Source organism: Microtus oregoni, unplaced genomic scaffold (assembly GCF_018167655.1).
Source record: "Microtus oregoni isolate MIOR12 unplaced genomic scaffold, Mior012 000028F_ref0000031, whole genome shotgun sequence".
Taxonomy (NCBI): domain Eukaryota; kingdom Metazoa; phylum Chordata; class Mammalia; order Rodentia; family Cricetidae; genus Microtus; species Microtus oregoni.
In genome coordinates, this window is record NW_024543087.1 from 21607110 (window position 1) to 21629661 (window position 22552).

Genomic DNA, 22552 nt, shown 5'->3' on the forward strand with positions numbered 1-22552 from the left:
AAGTTACTTGGTCTTTATTGCACTTTGTGGCCTCATAGGCAGCCAGTCTTCACAGTGTATCAATAGCAAAAGGAGGCATGGTAAGATTACTCTCTCTATTGGCAGATCTATCAGCTCCTCCTTGAAAATCTGCTTGTTTGGAAGCCATACCTAAGCTACATAAAAATTCAAGTTCGTGTGTCGTTCTCAAACAATTAGCTTTTTATTATTATGTAGAGATTGTCTTTATTATTCATGATGCCTTTTCCTTAGTATTTATTCTGTTTGGTATTAATCTAGTGGTACCAGCCTTTTAAAAATAATATTTGCCTATTGTATTTTTCTCTTATCCATTTACTTTGAATACATGGGAGTCATTAGGGTGTTGGATCTGTTTTCTTTTCAACGGTGGATAATGGATTTCTTCGTAGCCCGTCCGATGCTCGTCCTTTAGGATGGTGAGCTTAGCGGCCTGTATTTGTTCTCATTGCTAGTGTGTTTGGACTTAATTCCATTAGTTGCTCTCACACTTTATGTATATTTTACCCAGCCCCCACTTTCCTCCTTTACACGGTATTGATTCACTTTCTCTTTGCTCACACTGTTTATTTGGAAGTGGACACTATTAATCCTTTAGGCATGGCTGGTGTATAGCATAAAATTATTCAAAATTTCTGGATGGTCTCAGAATGGTTCTACTGTTTACAAAATTCTGACTCATTAACTCTCATATCAAACTCTTCCTTTTTTTCTGCATTTTAGTGACATCTTAGTGTTTACAATTCCAACCCTTTAGTCTCTCAATGGTTCCTTTGCTCGTGTTTCTTTCCTCTGACTTAACTATTCTTCATTTATTTTTAAAAACATGATTTTTTATTTATGTATGTGGATGTTTTGCCGGCATGTGTGTTTGTGTGTCACATGCATGCAGTGCTTACAGAGACCAGAAGAAGGCACTGGATCCCTCCATTGGACCTGGAATTTTGGATGTTGTAAGCCACCATGTGGGTACTAAGAACTGAACAGGGATCCTCCGGAAGAGCAGCCAGTGCTCTTGATTGCTGAGCCATCTCTCCAGCCCTTCATTTGTTTTCTCATTCCTTGAATAGTTGACTGCTGGATCTTGTCCAGACAGGAACTTGATGGTAAATTTCTTCAGTCTTGTTTGAAAAGTCTTCTTTTCACTCTTAGTTGGAAATCAAAATTCAAATGGATCTAGGATTTTAGGGCATGCATATTAAAGTGTAAAATTATATATATAATTTTATTTTCTTTCTGCATTTACATTTTGCTGCCGGAAGCCTGTCATTTCTGCATATCTTTTACTCAAGATTCAATTCATTCACATTTGTTGCTGGAAGTATTTCTGAATCTCTTATAAAATTTCATTGCTCCAATGGAAACTTTCTCTTGGTTTATTTATACTTTTGTTCAATTCTTCTTTTAACATAAGGGTGACATTTTGCTTTTATTGTCTCCAATATTTCTCTACGGTGTATTTGTAGAGACCCTTTGAAAACCACGTTTAAATTTTAAATAATGTTTACCTTTTTAGACAATTTCGGTGTTTGCCAAATGCTCAAGTGGAAACATTTTTGAGTCCCCCCTGAGTGTGGCAGGACCTCAGATTGCTTGATCCACGCCTCCTTCTTTTTCTCTCTGGCCTCGAGTTCATGAAACCTGAACACACAGAATTAGGTTTCAGGAATTAGAATTTTAGGAATATATATGTACTTTTTTGCCTTGAGACATTTTATTTCAGTTTAGGCGGACACAAAACCAACACAACAAATCAGTTGGTCTTTCTTCACGTCAATCACAACCAGCCTGGGAAATAAACCAAGAAAAGACTCCCATTAACAACTCTAAGAAGAATAAAACACTTGGGAATAAATTCAACTCTAGAGATGAAAGATCTATGCACTAAAGACTATAAAAATGCTAATAAAAGAAAGCGAAGAAGACACAAATATATAAGGAATAGCCTATACTCACAGATTGAAAGGATGAATAATGCTACAATATACATAATTCCCAAAGTAATATATAGCTCAGCATTTGCTCTGTCAGATTCCACCCCAAATTCATCGTGGGAACAGGAGGGAAAAAAAGATCCTTAAATGTGTATGGAACCACAAGAGACCCCAGATATCTGAAGCAATCTTTTGTAAAACAGAAGGAAGTCGGAAGCACCATACTTCCTGGTTTCAAACTACCTGACAATGTATAGTGCTGGAAACAGGATGGCTTAGGACTAGCTTGTGATTTAGTGTACTGACACACACACAGAGACCAACAGAACAGAACAGGAGGACATCTAGACACAAGCCCATGAGAGTATGGGTCATGCAGTCTTGACGGTTACACTAAACAAGCACGTGTTTGATTTCATTATTAAGTGTTAAGTGGTGCCAAGAAAATGGGTTCTGCACATGCAAGAAAGTGAATCTGGAACCTTCTTTTACACCACATAAAATTCAACTTAAATGAATTACCATCCCAAATGTAGACCTGGAACTCTAAAGAAAACAGGGTTAAAAAAAAAAAAACAAACCAAACCTTCTTGGCAGTGATGATCTTGGCAGTGAATCCCTCAGTCAACTGAAGCAAAAACAAATATCTGGAAAGAGGACAAACTAAAGAATTTTGCACAGAAAAGAAAACAACAAAAGGCAGCCCAGGGATTGGAAGAAAAGATTCACAAACCGAGTGTTAATAAAATGGCTACATTCACACTATGCAAGGGGCTCCCCCAACTCAGTGGCAAACACACAGGACAAAAAGAAACACCTCAACTAAACAAGAGGGCATGCTATGAGTAATCATTTTCTTCAAAGAAGACATGAGAATGGCCAGTGAGGACCAGGAAGATGGTTCAATTGGTGAAATGCTTGTTAGAAAAGCATGTTGAGTTTGATCCACAGAATCTACATTAAACAAATAAAGAAACAAACAAAACCCAAAGCAATCAAACCAAACCAACAACAACAAAACAGGTCCAGGTGTGTGTACCTGTAATGTCAGCCCTGGGGAGGCAGAGAGAAGAGGATCCTTGGAGCTTGCTGGCTAATCCATAAAGATTGTGTGCTCCACACCGGACTGAAATCTCAAGGTCCAAATCAGGAGCAGAAGGAGAGAGAGCACGAGCAAGGAACTCAGGACCGCAAGGGGTGCACCCACACACTGAGACAATGGGGATGTTCTACTGGGAACTCACCAAGGCCAGCTGGCCTGGGTCTGGAAAAGCATGGGATAAAACCGGACTTGCTGAACATAGCGGACAATGAGGAATACTGAGAACTCAAGAACGATGGCAATGGGTTTTTGATCCTACTTCACGTACTGGCTTTGTGGGAGCCTAGGCAGTTTGGATGCTCACCTTACTAGACCTGGATGGAGGTGGGTGGTCCTTGGACTTCCCACAGGTCAGGGAACCCTGATTGCTCTTCGAGCTGATGAGGGAGGGGGACTTGATCGGGGGAGGGGGAGGGAAATGGGAGGAGGTGGTGGGGAAGAGGCAGAAATCTTTAATAAATAAATAAATTTAAAAAATAAATTAAAAAAAATTGTGTGCTCCAGGTTCAATGAGGAACCCTGTGTCTTTCAGAGACACCAAAGGAAACGGTGGAGATTGCCTGCACACAGGTGCACACGTACCCACATAAACATGCTTTCTTCCCCTCTTTCCCCATCCCAAATGGCCAGCGAGTATCTGAAAGGATCCTCAAATTACCAATAAGGAGATGAGAATCCAGTCCTCGATGAGACGAGGAGGTATCGGCTCACACGGGAATGGGTGCCATCCAAAAGGAGGACAAGAGACAGCAAGCGACATCAGGAGCCACAGAAAGGAGGTTCCTCAGATGTCTAAAAATAAAGCCACCACATCAGCCAGAATCCCTCTTCCGGTTTCTACTCAGGGGAAATGAAAGCTGCACCTTATGGAGATGTCAGCACTCTGGTGCTCACACAGCATTATTCATAATAGGAAAGATAGAAAACTACTCGTGTTCATCAACTGATAATAACGAAATTATGTTTATGTGTTATGAATTCTTGTTTAGCCTTGAAAAAGGAGATTTTGCCATTTTTTACAGAATAAATAAACCCAGAGGATATTAAGTGAAAAAAAAAAAACTCGATGTGGTGGTTGGGGGAGAATATTGCATGATCTTGCTTGTATATGGAATAGAAACTTTAAAAAAACTATATAGAACAGTTAAAATGGTGGGGCAAGAGAGAAAGAGATTTAGGTCAAAGCCTATAACATTGAAGTTCTATAGGATAAATGAAAAATTAAAATTAGTGTCCAAGAGATTTCTAATGATTTTCATGTACATCAGCAAACTTCATGTCTTTATTAACTGAAATAAATCTTCAGGTGTTACACATTTTCTGACACCTAAAACATAACTAAAAAGTGTTTTCAGTTGCTTTCGGCTGGGCACCCTCTTTGTGTAACACCAATTTGCACGCCTAAAACTCTACACTAAAACAAATCAACATAGCCCCAATCACCCAAATGCTCTCTTTTCTTGGAATTTAATGTCCTGAAACTATTATATATGTTACTGTAACTAACAGACATGCTTTTCCACATTTTCTAAACAATCTGTCCGACTGTGATTGTGTGTGTGTGTGTGTGTGTGTGTGCATGTGTGTGTGTGTGTTCTTGGGTAGGTGTAAGATTTCTTTCTATCTGTATGAATCTGGGATGCTGGTTCAGAGAGTAAAGGCACTGCCCACCAAGCTTGACAACCCGAGATCTGTCCCAACAACATACATGGTGGAAGGAGAGAACTGTCCAAGGCAAGTTGTTCTCTGATCTCCATGTACATGCTGTGACATGTGTTCTCTCCCCTAAATAAATAAATAAATAAATAAATAAATGTACTGAAAATTTTATCAAGTACTTATGTGGTTCAAAACCATCTGGATGTGACTACCATATTGTTACTCAGCAAAGGAGAGTTCTATTCTTTTATACCTGGGTCACTTTTCTTGGCTTTGGCATGGGTACCTCTTTTAGGAACTTCTAACTGTTCTGGGAATTGCTCCAGCACCTTTGAAGCTCTCCACCTTTTTGCAAGCAGCTACTTCAATTGTACATACGTTGGTTCTCCATATTTCTGTTCCCGGGGTGTATTTTGTATTCTCTCTTAATGTTGCCCTTTTATGTCCTCTTTGTGAGCATTCTTAGAAGACTCTTCTGTTTCACTTAATCAATGCTCAGCGGCAACCCATCTGCCCTTACTTAGACATCCAAATGGAGATGAGTCTTATCAGTTAAATTCTGTTTCCTTAATACCTTCCTCTATCTCTTGATCTACCTACCTCTTGACCAAGAAAGGAGCTTCCTTGCTGGCTAGGTTGTCTTTTCCTGTTTACCTCATTCTCTTGCCTTTGGAGTTTATGTCTTCTGAGTGTCAAGAAGTTCCCTGGAAATTTCACCAGAATTCACAGAGCATCTATTTCAGTGGGTGCTCCTAGTTGGGTTTTAGGCACTCTTGTGTGCTCTCATCCCTCCATGGGCCATCCTCACCCTCTTTCTCCTCTCAAGGAGCAAGTCATTACTTTGCAGTAGATTTTGTGAGGCAGGATGAGTGGATTGCCCTCCACTCTTCAGTCTGCCTACCAGCTTGATTCAGACCTATGGTTGGAGGACCAGCAGTGTTCACCTATCAGCTCCTTCACAGAGGGGAGTGTGCTCTGTTGGGCTTCTTCCACCCTCTATCCTACCTCTCTGGTACTCTGACCAAACGTGTGTCACAGGATAAAGCCAGTTAACAATCATTGCTACTGTGTCCATCTCAGTCTGTTATCTGATTCTGAAATGAACTGTATCTTCCTGAGCTAGTCCACCTGCCCAGTTGTCTCTCTCATTTTAAAGCTTTTTCTTAGAATAAAGAAGATGCTGAGCCGGGCGGTGGTGGCGCGCGCCTTTAATCCCAGCACGCAGGAGGCAGAGGCAGAGGCAGAGGCAGGCGGATCTCTGTGAGTTCGAGGCCAGCCTGGTCTACAAGAGCTAGTTCCAGGACAGGAACCAAAAAGCTATGGAGAAACCCTGTCTCGAAAATCAAAAAAAAAAAAAAAGATGCTGAGTGTTTTCCATGGATATAACGATGAGTTATTAGGAGTAAGTTTAAATACTATGCCCATTTAGCAAATAATTGTAACAACTTCTCTCCTAGGGCTTATGACCTGTCTAGCTGTAGGTTCTTTGTTGAATAATGGTGTCAGGTTTAGGTTTCGTGGAGTGGGACTTAAATCCAAGCAGAAGCAGAGAGTTGTTAGTTATACCCACGATGGTTGTGCCACTACTACACCAGTAGAGTCGTGGGTGACTCTAAGAGAACAGTGACACAGCAAGGTAGCTGCACACACAAGCTCACAGCAGTTACTACAGCATTCTCAAAACCCATGTGAGCCAAAGCCAGGCCAAATCCTAGCACGGGAAAGGAAGGTGGGCACAGGTCTCACCCTTAGCTGTAGGCAGAGACTCTTGTTAGTTTCTCGGCTGCCCAGACCTGAAATAATCACACAAAACTATATTAGTTGCAACACTGCGTGGTCTACTAGCTTAGGATTCTTACTAATTAATTCTTACACGCAACCCATTTCTATTATTCCATGTATTAACACAAGACTCGTGGTTTTCTAGTAAGGTTCTGGCGTCTGTCTCCTCCAGCAGCTACATGGCATCTCTCTGACTTTACTTCTTTTCTCCTCTGTCTCTGCTTGGAATTCTCACCTTGCTCTATTCTGCGCTGCCATAGGCCCAAAGCAGATTCTTTATTAACCAATGGTAATAAACCATATTCACAGCATACAGAGGAGAATCCCACATCACTTAACAGAAGAACTATTGATAATTTTAACAGCTGCTGAGAGAGAGAGAGCCAGCTTACTCTTTTATTGGAGAGTATAGCCCTTAGTAAGTTGACCTTGCTCCAGTTGAAGGTCACATATACAAGACTGTATGGGTAGCATAAACTGGGTTTGATGGTTAATAACAAACAAATAAATAAATAAACATACAAAGTTGGTGGGTGGGGAAGTGGTCTTTCCAGAGCACAGGTCTGGAAAGAATTAGGGGAAGGAGGACAAACATGATCAAAATACATTGTATGAAATTCTCAAAGAACACACACACAACCTTTAAAGTAGCCTGTTTTTTTTTTATTTTAAAGAGAATTTGGCATACGGCATACATGTGCTTGATCATTTTTTCTCAGTCCCACTTCATCTACCCCGAAAGTGTTGTCAGCTCCTTCCACATCCTGGCAATGCAGTCGCCTGTCAGTGTTTGTTACCTTGTTATGTAAATCCTCCCATGCATCTGGATCTGCTGGAAAATGCCCTGAGACAGAGGAAGCAGATGGTCGAAAGCCCCTATCCAGAGGACATTGTGGCTCAGAAGTCTCAGGGCACACTTTGGTCCATTACCTCTCTTCCCAGGAAGACGGAGGACCCGAGGGATCCTAAAGAAAGAGACTGAGTTCCAGACACCACTGGGTCTTTCCAGCAGTCTACAGGAACCTGGCGTAGAACTGCTGCTGAGCGAATGCAGAAGGACCAAAGGGGGCAGAGGAAGCTTCCCATTATTTATCTATCATCCACTCAAATGAATCTTAAAGAGTCCACATGCCTCTCAGAAAGGAATTAATGAAGAATGTGTCTTGCAGCTTAAGAATCTAATTAAAGGTAGCCCGGGTCACAGAGTATGTAATAAAAACACTAATTTATGAGAAGACTGTGTTTTAAGAGGAAAAAGACAGGATGTAGGAGAAACAGTGCCTTCTCACATACAAGCACACAGATGGCCTTCTTCAGGTAGTTAGCTTTGCCCTTCTCTAAGCTAATAGGTAGAATGAAGACAGGGTTGAATATATTAGGAAAAGGGTATAAATTGGGGCAGATCAGGAACTTTCTATGCGGGTAGCTTTGTGATGGAGATTACACAATTGATCTCACCAGAAACACTTTTCCACCATGAGACCCCAAACTGTTCAGTTTTAAGCGGTGGACTGGCTGGCTTCCTTCAAGCCTTCTAGCTAGAAGGGCCCCCTGAGTCTCATTGAAAGGCTTTAATCCTTTCTTGGGTACCCGAAAGCCCTCAGCTCCTGGCCTTGGTAGTACACATCTGTCACTCTGAAGGAGTGATTTAGTGACATCAAATAGCCCAGTGATTAATCAAGAGAACAAGTGAGCATGTGACACCGGAGAAGGAAAAAAACCAGCCAAGATGCCACAGTGGGGTAAAACATGTCCCCTGACTTGGAGTCTCATGCCAGCCAGGAGGTTTGGGGTATAAGTCATTGCAAGAGAAAGAGCAATGCACTCTACAGGAAAAGAAACAAACAGCAACAAAGAATAATAAAACAATAAAATGACAACAATAACAAACAACCCACCAACAGTGATTAACGTGTTCAGGAAATGTCAGTTTCTTGAATTATAAGGAAATTAACAGGCAGCCACAAATGGAGGTTCTAGAAGTCCCAAAAGCTATTCCCATAGTCCTCTGTGTTGATACTGCCACCCCTAGCAATCCAACCCTCTCGTATTACCTGCCCCCACCTTCCTCCTTCCAGCTGTAGAATGTTTCCTTCCAATAGGCAGGACTTTCCAAAGCAGGCACCACATAAAACAAAACAAAAGGGATGCAGATGGAAGCCCTGGGCTACTCGGACATATCACCTCCAAGCTGTCCCTAGAGAAGTCTCCCACACAATATGACACTCCTGGGCTAAGCTCTAGCCAGTGGAGGGCGGTGGGGCTATGGGTCATGCTGGAGGGTGTGTGGATACTCCGGTTCCCCTGTAGCTTTAAACTCCACAGCTGAGGGGCTGGGTGGGGTGGGAGACCAGTGCATTCTGCGAGCTCAGCTGCTGATTCGGGGGACAAAGACCTAGCAGGGTTCTTTTTGGAGGCCTGCACTTGGCCTGCTCCAAGGGGCCTCCGAAGTGTGGCATTTCCCGGGTGGCTAATGCCCAGTCCTATCTGCGGCCAGATCCGGGAGCAGTCCTGTGCACCCACAGAGATACAGTCGGGAGACATGGATGAGAGGGATCACAGAAAAGGCTTCTTGACAGGTGGGGCTTGAGTAGAAAGAGAAAGCTGGAAATTCAACTCAGTTCATTTCGGTTTTGTAAATAAACATCCTACATGGTGCTCCACAAACCCACGCTGTTTCCATCCTGATGGCCCCACAGCAGTGTCCCTGTTGTGCTATCCTCAAGTCCTTTGGCAGCCCGGCATGCCATTGCCAATTCCTTTATTGTCATTCCTCTACTGTTTAATAAGTTCCCTGTCCATCATGTCCCCAGTCTGCTCCAGGGTATGCCTGGTGCATCATAAATACTCAGTAAATATTTCCTGAGTTAGGTGAGCAAATGCGGGACTAGCTGAGGTCTGGTATGGAGGCAATGAAGAATCAAGCATTGCAGGCCCTGGGAGGGCTGAGCAGAAACTGGAAGGACAATGCAGGTCTAGGGATCTTGTGCTGAGATCTGGAGGCCCTGTCAGAGCGGCCCATCTTTCTTCAGGACACAGTGGGGGGCTGCTGTTTTGATATGCTATGAAAAGATAAGAAAGATCCAGATTAGCTTAGGGAAGAGGAAGGTGGCAGCAGCGCTCACAGGGTTACAGGGGACAGAAGCCTGGTGGCCTTTCAGAGATTCTTCAGTTATCCAGAGGAAGGTAGTGTGATATGGAGCTGAGACAGACTTATGGACTTGAGACAAAGGTATAAGGAAGAAGAAGTAGGAAAGGGGGGTTTCTGGGTGTGATGGGAGGAATGAAGGGGAGAAGAGAGCCTGAAATCACTCATCCATGCACTCATCATCTACCTGCTGTTATCTACCCTCCCATCTACTCACCCATCATCCATCCATCCATCCATCCACCCATTTATCCATCCATCCACCCATTTATCCATCCATCAATTTATCCATCCATCCATCCATTTATCCATCCATCCATCCACCCACCCACTCATCCACCATCCACCCATCCATCCACCCATCCACCCATCCATCCATCCATCCATTTATCCATCCATCCACCCATTTATCCATCCATCAATTTATCCATTCATCCATCTTTATCCATCCACCCATCCATCCACCCATCCATCCATCCTCTATCCATCCATCCATCCACCCACCCACCCACCCATTTATCCATCCATCCATGATCCATCCATCCATTTGTGATCCATTCATTACCTATCCATAAAATGGTTGCAGGTGGAAGAGCAGGGGAAGCTGTTAAGGAGTTGGTCATGGGAGCAAAAGAGGGGAGGCTTCAAGGAAAGAGCATTAGAGACCCCACTCTTAGGAGCTGAAGAGATGGAGAAGAGAGAGCAAGAAGAAGCAGTAAGACAGGCAGTGAAACTGGACTGTGGAAAGTGTTGCCAAAGCTGAAGATGACTCAGGAGTCACCCATGCCAGAGAGAGCATCCCATGCTTCTGAGACTTCCAGACGCAACTGGTGCTGTGGAGGGAAAGAGGGCAGCTGAGGCAGCATTAGAGAGATTGAAGAAGTCAGGATCATTGGCATTAAGGTTCTGAGGCTGGGTGGGTGGAGGGGAGGGGAGAGGAGGGGAAGACACAGGCAGTCTGGGAAACAAAGACCTGTCAGAATCAGGGGATATGAGTGTGGCTGAGGTTGAGGGGGAGGGGAAGCCACCCCAGGCTAAAAATACAGGGTGGTGAATTGATGTCCCCAAAAGGTCCCCAAAAGAGAGTTGCCAAATGGTTAACCTCTTAACAATTCCTGAAAAAAGGTTTGGGGGATCTGAAGCCCCACCCAGTCGAGTCACCCAGGGGCACTCCTAACCCTGTAGGAAGTCTGAGGGTGAGGGAGAAGGCATATGTGGGCTCTGAAATAGTCTATCAACAGACAGCAAAACGGAGCATTGTCATGTGAGCTAACCGTGGGAGAATCACTATTTCCAGAACCCTGTCCTGTGGCTGGAGAACCCAGTCTGTCCCACCCACTTCCAGGCCTGGTCCACAAGATGTCCTTCTCTGGTTTGGTACCCTGGGATCCCCATGTTGTCAGGCTGCCTGCTTCTTCTTCTTTGTAACTCAAGGTCTTCCCACCAAGACTGTCCTGGGAGGGTGTGCCCTACGCACACTGCTCAGATACCCACCTGGGAAGAGACTTCCGGAGACATGCAGATAGCGATATAATAGGAAGCCTACAAGGCATCCTGGTTACCCCTGAAGGGCTGCCACAAGGGTTCGAAAACCCCTTCGCTCACTCCACAGAAGCATGCCAAGAGTGAACTGTTAAGGCAGGAATTCTGAGTAAACAAAACCAGACCGAGAAGAGGCACGCTGCATAGGAGTAGTTAGGAGTGTAGCTCTGGGGTGTCTGTGAAAGTAAGGGACCTCAATTGACTTCTTGGCTGAGCTCCTCCTTTCCAGCCTGGGGAGCTAGAGTGCGAGGCTGTAGTTCTCCAATATCACCACAAGGGGGAGCGCGGTCCTCTCCTAGAGCCTTCCCAACCCTCCCGCACAGCATTGCAAGCAAAAGTTTTTCTTAAACTAACAATGCCAGTGTAAGGAGGTGCTCGAGCCTGATTGGATGAGGGAATTTTGCAGGTTTGATTCCTTGATTGGACAGGAGGTGTTAGGGGTGGAGAGAGAGCTGATGGTGGGGGATCCCGCTCCCTCCCCCGTCAGTCTGGCCCGCTCTGTCCTCCCGTAGGCTCCGCTGTAGCTCGCAATGTGACACCAGGACGCACACGCTCTCGCGCGCTCTCCCAGGCTCGCTCTCCCTCATCCTCTCTCACACACGCACGCACACACCCACCTCTCCCATAAACACACACACACACATGCACACCCACATCCACGCGCGCCCGCACCGCCCCACGCGCGCACATTCCCGCCCACGCCCACGCCGCGCTCCGGGGAGTCAGGTTCCGGCCAGAGCGAGAAAGGACACGGAGAAGCCACCCGCCGGGAGCGCAGCGGCGCCCCGGGACGCGGCGCGTCTCGGCTCGGGCTCCGTCTGGGGGACGCTGGCCGGCGATGGCCCTGGATTGCCTGCTGCTTCTCCTCCTGGCATCCGCAGTGGCCGCGATGGAAGGTAACGTACCCTCCGTGGCGCAACTTGGCGGCTGCCAGCTGCCAGTTCTCGGGTGCCGCACGCTTCTCGGAGCTGCTTTGGTTGCTCGGTGTAGCCAGGCGGTGTAGCCAGGCACCCTGGTGCCTGAGGGCAAGGATGTCCCAGAGCCTGGGAGGAGACGGGGCACCAAGCTGGGGCGGTACCCACAGGTATGCCCCGGGTCGACTCTGAGCACCCGCCGCTGGTTCGCAGAGTCTCCACGCTCCGCGCCCGGTGCTCTCAGATAGCACGATCCCCGGACATCTCCGGCTCAGAGAGCCTGGATCCCGCTGCATTGCGGTGCAAGCTCCTTAGCTCCGGGAGAAGCTGGTCTGGGAAGGGATACCTCGGGCCACCGGGCTCCTAGAGTGGGCACCTTGGGTTCTTTCATTCCCAGGCCTGGGTGCGCTGGCTAGCTGTGGAGCGCCTTCTCGCTTTCCCAGCTTGCTCGCAGTCTGAGGCTTCTGGACTCTGGGCTCGGCAGGCAAGAGCTGAGCGCTGGGGATCAGAGAAGCTCCAAGCCGGTACCTGGCAAGTGGCTGGCAAACAAGGGGGGCCAAGTCCACTGACCGCACCCTGGGGGGGATCAGTCTGAGAACCTGCCGGCTACAATCTTCCAGGGACAGCAAGAGCGAGGTGGACACCCTTCTGCCTCTTGAGCTTTGTAGTAGGGATGGTCTGGGGTGAGTGCTGGTCCTGCCTAAACTCATCTGGGGGAGAAGAGACTGCGTGGTTGCAAGCTCCCTTAGGGACATCATCCCTGCTGGCTCAGCGTGGTTGTGCCTCTGGCTGGTGCAAGCCAAACCCGCTAAGCGGACCCCTTGCTCGGCGCACCCGGGAGCCCAGGCGCTCAAGGCTCCCGCGAATCCCCGTGGGAAATCCCTGCTTGCCTCCCCGCCTCCCGCCCCCTTCCCCGCCCCCAATCTTCCCAGCGGAACTGAGGTGCCCGCCACCTCCTGGGGGGCATTAGGAGGGAGCAGAGTTAGAGTTAGCTCGAGGAAACAACTCTGGGGTGAGATTTTGCCACCTCTGCTCGAAACCCCACTCCACATGGATGTTGCTTGCCAGGCGGATTCCACTCGGACACTCCAGGTGGAAGAGTCGCAGCTCTCGGTTTCCCCTGCTGCGTTCCCATCTGAGAGCTGACTCTGCCGCCCGGTTGTGGGTTCCAAGCAAACTGACTCGCTCAGTTGAAACTCCATACCAACATTGGTCCAGTGTGCCTGACCCTTCCTGAAAGCACTGCCCCTTTCCAAGAAAAACGGGCATACCTCAGGCCCCACCCTGTCACAGCAACGAAGATGTCTTAGCCTTGGCAAAGACTATCTTTGCTCCGCCCGGTACCTGTGGTTATGATGGAGAGAGGAGCAGCGACTAATACATAGAAAGCTCCGTTCTTGCTTTTCCCAACGTGGCTTTTTGTTTGCCCTCGGCCTCCTGCTGCCCTGCCAGGCTGTTGGTCTTCGTGGTGTGTGTGTGTGTGTGTGTGTGTGTGTATGCACTTTTGGAATGTGCAGGGTTTAGACTGGTGTGGAGTGTGGTCAGCACCCCAGCGTAGGCTTGAGGTTCACTCACCGGGAGACACGTGCCGGAGCAGTTGAAATAGAAAGCGATAGATTACCAACCCCGCAACAAAGCCGGGTGAGAGCAGTTGATCGTTGGGGTAACCTGCAAGACTGTGGGCTGGGGTGGTGACTCGTCAGGTCTGTCGCCTTTAGTGCCTCTGCGGGGTCAATGATTCGGTGTCAGAGAGCAGATAGATGTTCACTTTAGGATGCCTGCTTTTGGTTTTGAGTCTCAGTAGATGAAGGAGGACACACACACACACACACACACACACACACATATGTGAAATAGTTTGCAAAGCAATGAGTGGGAACAAATCAGGCGCCAGGACACATTCTTCCCTCCGTACTTTTCTTTTTCCCTGACTAGCCCCCTTGCCGTCGCCATGGAGCTACTCATGGGTGCCATTGTGTACATTCAGCCCGGTGTACGGGGGCCCTGCCACCTAGGCCTGCTGCAAGGGTCCAGTTCAGAGCTGAGGCCCTCCTCTCGGTGGAGGGGGTGGGGGAGCTTTTCCAGTTCCTTGGCAGGAAAGCCTCATTCTGTGGACTGAAAATCTCTGTAAGGGTTAAAAGAAATACCACATTCAGCAGAATATTAAAGCAGCGCCTTGTTCCTGCTAAGCGCGCAGGGGTAGCACATACCATTCGCTCCCTCCTTTTCTCAGACGACAACAGGCAGGTTCGTTTTCTCCTCTCCACACACAGAGCCGCCTTCCCGCCTGCCTGCCTGGGTTGGGGCCAGCCTCATTTGGTTTGTGATGAGTACGGAATAATTCTCAGAGGAGTGGATCAATGAGCTGTCTACACAGGCGGCAGGGCCCTCCCCAAACTCTGCCTCTGGGGGAGGCAGCCTCCTCCTTGGTGATTTCAGCCACTTGTGTGTCTCCCTTCTTCCTGGGAGCTCTGGGGTGGATTTCAGGCAGGTTCTCCGTTTAAGCTGGGGCAGGCACAAAAGAGCCGTGTGTGTCATGTGTGGTCCAGATGGGGAGATGTGGGCCAAGAAAGGCAAGTCCTTATATGACCTCTGCCTGGGTGATGGAAGGAAGGTAAGAGAGAAAGAAGGCAGAGAGGGCTGGGTGGGGGCAGAGGGATTCTAAGTCACATGCCACCAGGCAGGAAGCTGGTTGCCCCTTATGTGGGAAAACCATACCGAAAGGGAGCAATTCTCCCCTATCCCTCCTGCCTGTCTCCCTTTGTAGCCAGTGGCAGGAGGGTACAGCAGCGCAGGGCAAGGGCTTGCTGGGCTTCCTGAATTGGCTTTTAGAGGGGAATGAGGTAGATGGGGAAACTGAGGTAGATGGGAAAAGCCAGATAGTGGGGAGAGCCGCTGACACCCTCTGGGCTTCTGAGCCCTGCCAAGCACCCGCGTCTCCAAGCCTTTGCCAGAGCATGGCCTCTGGCTTTTTGCCTCTAGCTCTGTCACTTGGAGACTATCACCCAGAACACCTGGTCTCAGTGCCTTGCACTATCCAGTGGATTTAGGGCCTGCCCACTCCAACCTTATGTTCTGAGAACATACCTTGTACTAAAGAGAGATTAGGAAGACACTTGTATATTAAGCTGAAAAAAACCATTGATAGCTAGTCTGAAAGAGTTCTCTGTAGCATGAAGACTCAAGAACATCATGTTATTCTAGCATGGGAAAAAGTGAGAGACAATTTTTTGAAACCCCAAAGGACAGCCATTGCAGGCAGGGGTTCTAAGGTGTCTGGAAAGCTGTGCATGCCTGGGCAACTCGCTGAAGGCTCTTGGCTCCGAGTTCAGCAGGTCTGGAAGAGTTCTGGATGTTTGCACTTGTGTGGGTTTCCTAGATGATCCCGGTGCAGTTGCCTCCTGGAAATGCAAGTCCACATCAGACTGCAGTCTAACAGTTGGGTATTGAGGCTACCCTGACTGAGTTGGAACGGCCTGGACAGCTGCAGTTTTAGCAAAATGCTTGATGACTGAGAGACAGGCAGCCTGATGCCTACAGTAGGTTTGGAAACTGCTGGTGAGAAGAATTCTGATATCCCTCACCCCTCCCCCAGTGTTTACAACACCCTACCAAACAGGTCTTATTTTTATCATCAAACCCTGTCCCATTTTATACATGAGAAGCCTGAGACACAAACAATTTGATAAAGAATCCCTGCCTGGGAAGTGGTTGAGCCAGGCAGTCAGGTGGTGGTTTGTCTTCTTAGCCACACTGCCTCCCTCCAGCTCGAAGTGTAGGGTGTGCATGCAGGAGGTTCAGCCTGCATTCATGGGTGGGACGAGCTTGGTGCCAACTCAGCCAGGGACTGCTGGATTCTTTACTGACCAGTAGAGATTCCAGGTTTCCGTGCCTTGGAGAAGAGATGAGTAAGATGATACTGAAGATAAAGAACTAGTTCCCACAAAGCTCCCCCGTGTCTTTCCTCTGGAAACACAGAGACCAGTGTCTCCAAGGAGATAACCCAGGCCCTGACCTGTCACTACATGGCCATCTGGACCATTCCCCTCACCCGGATCCTTGGAGAAGTATTTTTTCCTCGTCTGTCCTAGCCGTTTAAGGAACCTGAATATTTCTATTAAATTTGCCTGTCTCCAAAGATGGTGGAGAAACAGAGCATTGGATGTCTGCCCTTCTGAGGAAATTACTATAATAATAAAGTAATGCCTTGGGAGAGATTTCATATTTAAAAGAAAAATTTTGCATGCGAAATGCCTCCCTCTGTCTGCAGATTCCATTTAGGTTGCAGTCGTAGGTGGGTCTTTGGGTTAGAGTGTTCAGCTGCACCAAAAGGGGCTCCTGCCTGAGTGGCTGGCTCAGGGACATCCACACCATCGAAACCCCCTGATGTTTTAGGACCGTCTTGCTGGTTTGATGGTCACATTTCTGAGGGTTAGGCACATCTTCCAGGGAGGCCTGGAGAACAGTGACTGGGTCCTTTGTGTATGGGAGTTTACTTTCCATGGAAACCATGATCAGGGACCAGTTGGATGCATAACCACACTCCCCTTTCCCATGCCTCAGTTTCTTCAATGTTGAGTCAGACTGGGAGGGAGGATAGCAGGGACACAGAGCTGGCAAACTCTAGGGTCAAAGCAGCAGCTGAAGCAGTGCTGGGCAGATTGATAATAGCTAACAAAGTCCTATGAGTGGTAAAGTGACCCCCGTACCCCGGGAACTGAGGCTAGTGCATGGGTCCTCACAGGCACTTGAGGGTTCTGCTCCAGTCATCTCAGGCATTCAGTGTCCAGACCTCCTAGACTAATAAGGGAAAGGAACGTGGTTAGCATTAAGAAGGGCCTTGGTAGCCGGGCGGTGGTGGCGCACACCTTTAATCCCAGCACTTGGGAGGCAGAGGCAGGCGGATCTCTGTGAGTTCGAGACCAGCCTGGTCTACAAGAGCTAGTTCCAGGATAGGTTCCAAAACCACAGAGAAACCCTGTCTCGAAAAACCAAAAAAAAAGGGGGGGCCTTGGTCCAGCACTCCTATGGGGTTCCTATGCTCAAGGAACCTCCACGGGCCAGCAGCAAGTTTAGGCAGTGCAGGCAGCATGGTGGCATGGTCCCCACCATGGAGAATTTTCTGCCAGGTGCCTCTCATTTACATTAGGCGTCTTGTCTCTTTATTGAGTTTTCATCTGCATCCCAGCCCAGAAAATGGGTCTTATTTACCTTTTGTGATGCTGTGGCAAAAACGGTAGATATGGACAACTTAAAGCAAGGGACCTTTATTTTTCTCATGGTTTGGGAGAACTCCATCACCTTCCGAGGAAGGCTTGTGGAGCAGTGCCCATCTGATGAAGGAAGAGGATGCTCCGAGAGAAAGAGGGCTAGCCTTGTCCCCTCCCCTCTCCTTTCCTCAGGTCGGTACCCTCAGCCTATAGTGCCACCCGCGTTCAGGGTGGATGTTTTCACCATGAGTTAATATTCTCTGGAGAAACAAGCGCACCCCACTGTCTCATCAATCCCTTAGCAAGTCTAATCAAGTTGGCCATGCATTCACCCTCACAGGCACACCGTGACACCCTGCCGTCGTGGTCCACTCCCAAAGCATCTTCCCAGCCTGCTCCCTTACCTTCTAGCAAGTGTGGATGGGAGTGTTAGGGAAAGATGCCCTCAGCTGGTGAGCAGGGGACCTTCACTATACTCTAATGACCCTGCCAGTGACAAGAGCAACAGGATGGCCTACTTGCTAAAGGGGACAAAAGGGATGGAGGAGCAGGTCCTGCACAGATGTTTCCCCAGGTCAGGCGAAGTCTCTGCAGCTGCAGACAATACCATTAACAACTGCTTAAGGAGGCGGCTGGTAGAAGGCTCCCCCAGAGTTCTCCGTGGCAGAACTGGGCCAGTGTGAAAACATCTAGATTTCCTGAGAATCACCAGGTCTCATTTCTGCCCACAGACTGCACCTGAGGCCTCGAGTGCCTCATCTCTCCCCTCCTGCTTTCTGGCAGCAAGTGACAAAATGACTGATTTGAATTTAACCTCTTTGCTCTGCTTCTCTGTCCCCTCGTGGGGGTGATAATGAGCAGAGAGATGGGCAGAGGTGGGTGGTTAGGAGGGAAGTGGGCAAGCGAGGGGAGCGGGGGCCTTAACACTGGCTTCCAGGGTCTCCGCACTGGAAAGAGACATACTCCATCGTCTGCTTAAGAGGCTGCTGGAGTTCAAGGGAGCATGCACAGGTGCGTCTCCTTTGCAGCCTCAACATGACGGAAACAGAACAGGAGACAAGATTTAGGAGGGGGCAGACTGTCCCAGAAGCCCCCAGCCTGGTAGTTTCTGGCTAGAGCCGGAACTGGACTGTGATCCCCCCCCCCTCACGGAGCATGTGCCCCATGTGAGGATGTGCATGCCCTCAGCGTCTGGGTGCCTGTTCTGGGTGTGGGCGAGGGAGCTGACACCTCACAGGTTCACTGCCCTCAGCTAAGAGCCAGACTCAGCACTTTTTCTATGTATCATTGCTTCTGTGTGGATTAAATTCGGGAACTTTAACTTCTAAACCATGAACCTTTTAGCCCTTGTCCTGCCCAATGCTGTTTAAGGCCCCAAATGACCACTCTTCCTGTGTCTGATATTGGGGCTCTTCTCACTGCAAAGAGTGGCCTCGTCTGTTCTGTAAGCCGGAGGGCAACCATTTGCACACTCCTTCCGAGAACCCCGCCTTATCCCTGGGGTCACGGATTGGTTGCTTTTGCTACATAGCCTCCAGGTCTTGCCTTTGTTGAGCTCAGGAACTCAAATGCTGAGTGGAACCTGTGCCCATCCTGAGGAGGTAGTCAGGGGCAGTGTGTGTGCACTAGTGGGCATGGGGGAGAGTACTGTGCAAGTCTCCTGGGGCTCCATCCATGGTCTCCCCTGCCACAGCAGGGCCTGAGGCAGATGAGTACCCCGTTTCTTCCCTAGTGCCCCGCCTGTCTCAGCCTGGGCCCTGCGGTTGGTTCCCTGACTGTCCAGCAACTCAAAGGAAGGCTCTAGACTGAACCTCAGCTTTGGGTGTGGGAAATCCCTCAGCATCTCTCTCCCTGGACAGTGGCTTGCCCTCTGAGGGCCATGGACAGGACCGGCAAGGAGATGGGCAATTGCGGCAGAGAGCCTTGTCTGAGAGCCACAGCTGGGCACTGCAGTTGGTTGTTCTCTGCTTTCCCTGTGTGGTGTTGCTTAAGGCCTTTGCCCTTGTCCCTCTTGCTGATGCCAAGAGAGGCTGGATTCAGGAGGTGAGCTGGGGAGGAGGGAAGGGGCCTCATTCTTTGTGCCCTCAGACCTGTTTCTGCTCCTGAACTCTGCTGCTGCTCCCGGCTGTCTGCTGTTCTCTTCACAGGACTGCGAGCCCCTCCAGGGTTTTCTCCATCTCTGAGGATGAGTGCATTACAGAAATAGGGGTAAGTGGTAAGCTTGGAGGAAAAGAACGGGGTGTCAGGATCACTAGGAAATTCATTAAGTTTGGAGGCAGTACCAAGAGGTCACTGCTGAGAACATACTTCGGATGTCAGACCATGACTTGGTAATCGGTGTCGTCATGTTCATATCACATGTGTGACTCCCTTGCTGATTCCCTAGCACTTCCAGGACCCAAGAAGACCCTTCACCATGCAGACTCTTCCTTTCCTTACTGCCCGCTGTCCCCCAGCACTGCCCTTCCCAGCTCCATGCAGGCACATATGCATGCACATGTATTACAGGCTTTGAATGTCTGCTGCTCTTTTCCCCGAGAAATCATCTGACCCTGAGCTGCGGCGTTGCCTCTGGGGCTTCAGATGCGCTTGTTGAGTTCTTTACGGATCTTTTTCAGGCTAACCCTAAGTTATTCTTCAGGATTCACCCCAGGGGACCCCTTTCCTTGAAAGTATGCCTTGGCCCCAGGGTCTCGTTGCAGCCTCCTCTGCCTTCCTCTGCCCATCCCCACATGCGTTGTAATTGTGTATTTGTTTTGCGGTGTCCCACAGCTCTGTGATGCCTTGATGACTGAGGTACTATCTATCAGCTGTCTTGATTGATGACTGAGGTACTATCTATCAGCTGTCTTGATAGCTGCAGCATAGGCCGCATAGGTGGGTAAATCATGTGAATTAGCTTTATGAAAGAAAGAAAAGGCCAACAGAATGTTTAAAATTGAGTCATGAGTAGTGTATCCATCTGCTGTGGTCATAAAAGACCATAAAGAGCCCCCCCCCCCCCACACACACGTCATCTGTCGTGTTTTAAGGAAACCTAGGTGTCAGGGAGAAGTCACAGGGATGTCCTAGGCACACCCCTGGCTCAGGTTCCTGCCCATGACCAGCATCAGATGCTGGATATGAATGAGTCTTCAGATGGCTGCCTCTCCATCTTTTTGAGCTATCTACCACTGCTTTCCCTGAGTGGCCAGGGAGCAGACCTTCTTCATGAGTTTTGTGTGAACTTCAGGCTCAGGAACGAAATGAGTGCCACCATTGCTTACAAACGCGGAATTGGATTGACTTGCATGATAACTGGTAACTGGAATTTCTTAGAAAGCCCTAGAAGGAAAAAAAAAAGAACAATGGTAGAGAAAATTAGAAGGGGGGGGGGCTGGGATGATGTAGGAGATACTGTGTTTCATTCATGCAACATTAACGAAAATCTGCTCACCTCCCACGGTGTGCCTGGCATTGTGCAGAATGAGGGTGCTCCATATTCAGGCTACTGGGGCACAGTTGGCCACCAGAAAGATGAAGAGCACAAGGTTTAATTCCAGGACAGCTATGAAGGGGACAGACAGGATGTGACTGTGAGTGCTGAGAGCAGGCGTGGGCAACTCAATGTTGGAGGCAGGAGGACGTCTTTCTTTCTGTTTGAAGGGCAGCATAGCAAGCAGACATGCCGTGCTTGGGAGATAAGCATTGATTTGACGGGAATTCTGTCTGGTCCAGCTGAACCAATGTGGCAGAGGCTGCTTTACATGGCAGGTGAAACGTCTTGTCCTCTGAATGTCACATAAGGGCTGAGCCACTCCCGGATCGGATCCGAGAGTCCAGATTCTGTAAGGGGCAGCATGGAGGGTGAGCTGCAGGGTAAGCGTTTGCCCAGCCGTCACCAGTCTCATCAGTGCTCACCCAGAGCGAATCTGTTGAGCGTCTGTGTGAGAAACACTACACGGAGAACCAAAACCACCGAGATCAAGAATACAGCCTTTCCTTCCAGGAGCTCACTAGACAGCGGACTGGTGGGGGAGACAGAGGCTCGGAAACTACAGGCTGCTTCCAAGAGGACGCTGGAGGGATGCAGGTGGATGTATGCATAGTTCCACACCTGTCTCTGGGAGACGAGGGGAGGGTCAGGCCTCAAACCAGAAAGGGTGGAAGAAGGAGAGTGTGTGTGTGTGTGTGTGTGTGTGTGTGTGTGTGTGCATGTAGAGAGAGAAAGAGAGAGTATAAAAGGTATAGACAATATAGGTGTGTATAAGGTAAAAAAGCTGAGAGAAGAAGAGAGACCAACATTGTGTGTTCACGTGTGCGAGAGATACAGTGTGTGAGAGAGAGCATGTGAGCGTGAGATAAGAGAAACAGAGGCTCTGAGAGAGACTGCATGTGAGAGTTTGTGTGTGAGAGAGACAGATTGTGTTTGTGTGCATGTGTGTGTGCGTGTGTGTGTGTGTGTGTGTGTGTGAGAGAGAGAGAGAGAGAGAGAGAGAGAGAGAGAAAGAGAGAGGTTGTGTGTGTCTGAGAGAGAGAAGTTGGGGAAGCCTGCGTATGTATGAGATAGAATAGAGACAGGCCAAGTGTGTTGGGGGAGTGAGTTTTCTTGGAAGAAGGGCAGGATGCTGTCAGAGGTGGGGGTGGGGTGGGTAGAATGAGCGGTCCAGGCTTTTCCAGCTCTTTCTCATGAAGATGGACACCCAGAGTTTCCCACTAAAGGCTTTAGGCTTCACCTACCACTCAACTCCGGCTGCAGAGAAACAGAGCAGGAACACTTGCTATTGCTAGGCCATTTGTGACCAGAGTCATGACTATTCTCAGGGACAGCATACTGTCTCTGGACCCAGGCTGTCTTTATTCCACGGTTCTTGTCTGTATAAGCCAGGATCCCGACAGAAAACAGGCAGTAGTGTCGAAGGGTCAGCCTGGGAAACCCTTTCCAGAGATGTGCAGAAAGTTAAGGGACCCAGTGAGGATGGGGTGGAGCCAGGTCACAGCACACCAGGTCATTATGTACCCAGGACTATCGGAATCTGACCAGAGTGTTCCACGGAGGGACTCCTGAGAACATCCAGACACAGATAAGAATGTAGCTCTTGCCCAGACTGCGCAGGATAGGGTTAGAGGCTGGCTGTCTTCTCTCCATTCCTTCTCTACCCCGTCTCTACCAGCTCCTCATTCTGATCAACTGGCAAGAAGGCAGGTGCAGTATGGGCAGTTGCCTCACTTGGTAGAGTGCTCGCTGTACAAGTGCAGGGGCC

The 22552-nt window shown here is 48.7% G+C and overlaps 1 protein-coding gene across 1 annotated transcript in view; it reads left to right on the forward strand.

Annotated features, from left to right (window-relative positions):
• Window positions 1–11659: 11659 nt before the first annotated feature.
• Ephb1 (EPH receptor B1) overlaps window positions 11660–22552 on the forward strand; it is a 437502-nt gene continuing 426609 nt past the window's right edge. The window contains exon 1 of the mRNA XM_041677153.1: window positions 11660–12081. Within this exon, the coding sequence (XP_041533087.1) occupies window positions 12024–12081 (58 nt within the window). The 5' untranslated portion in view covers window positions 11660–12023. The remainder of the gene's footprint in view (window positions 12082–22552) is intronic.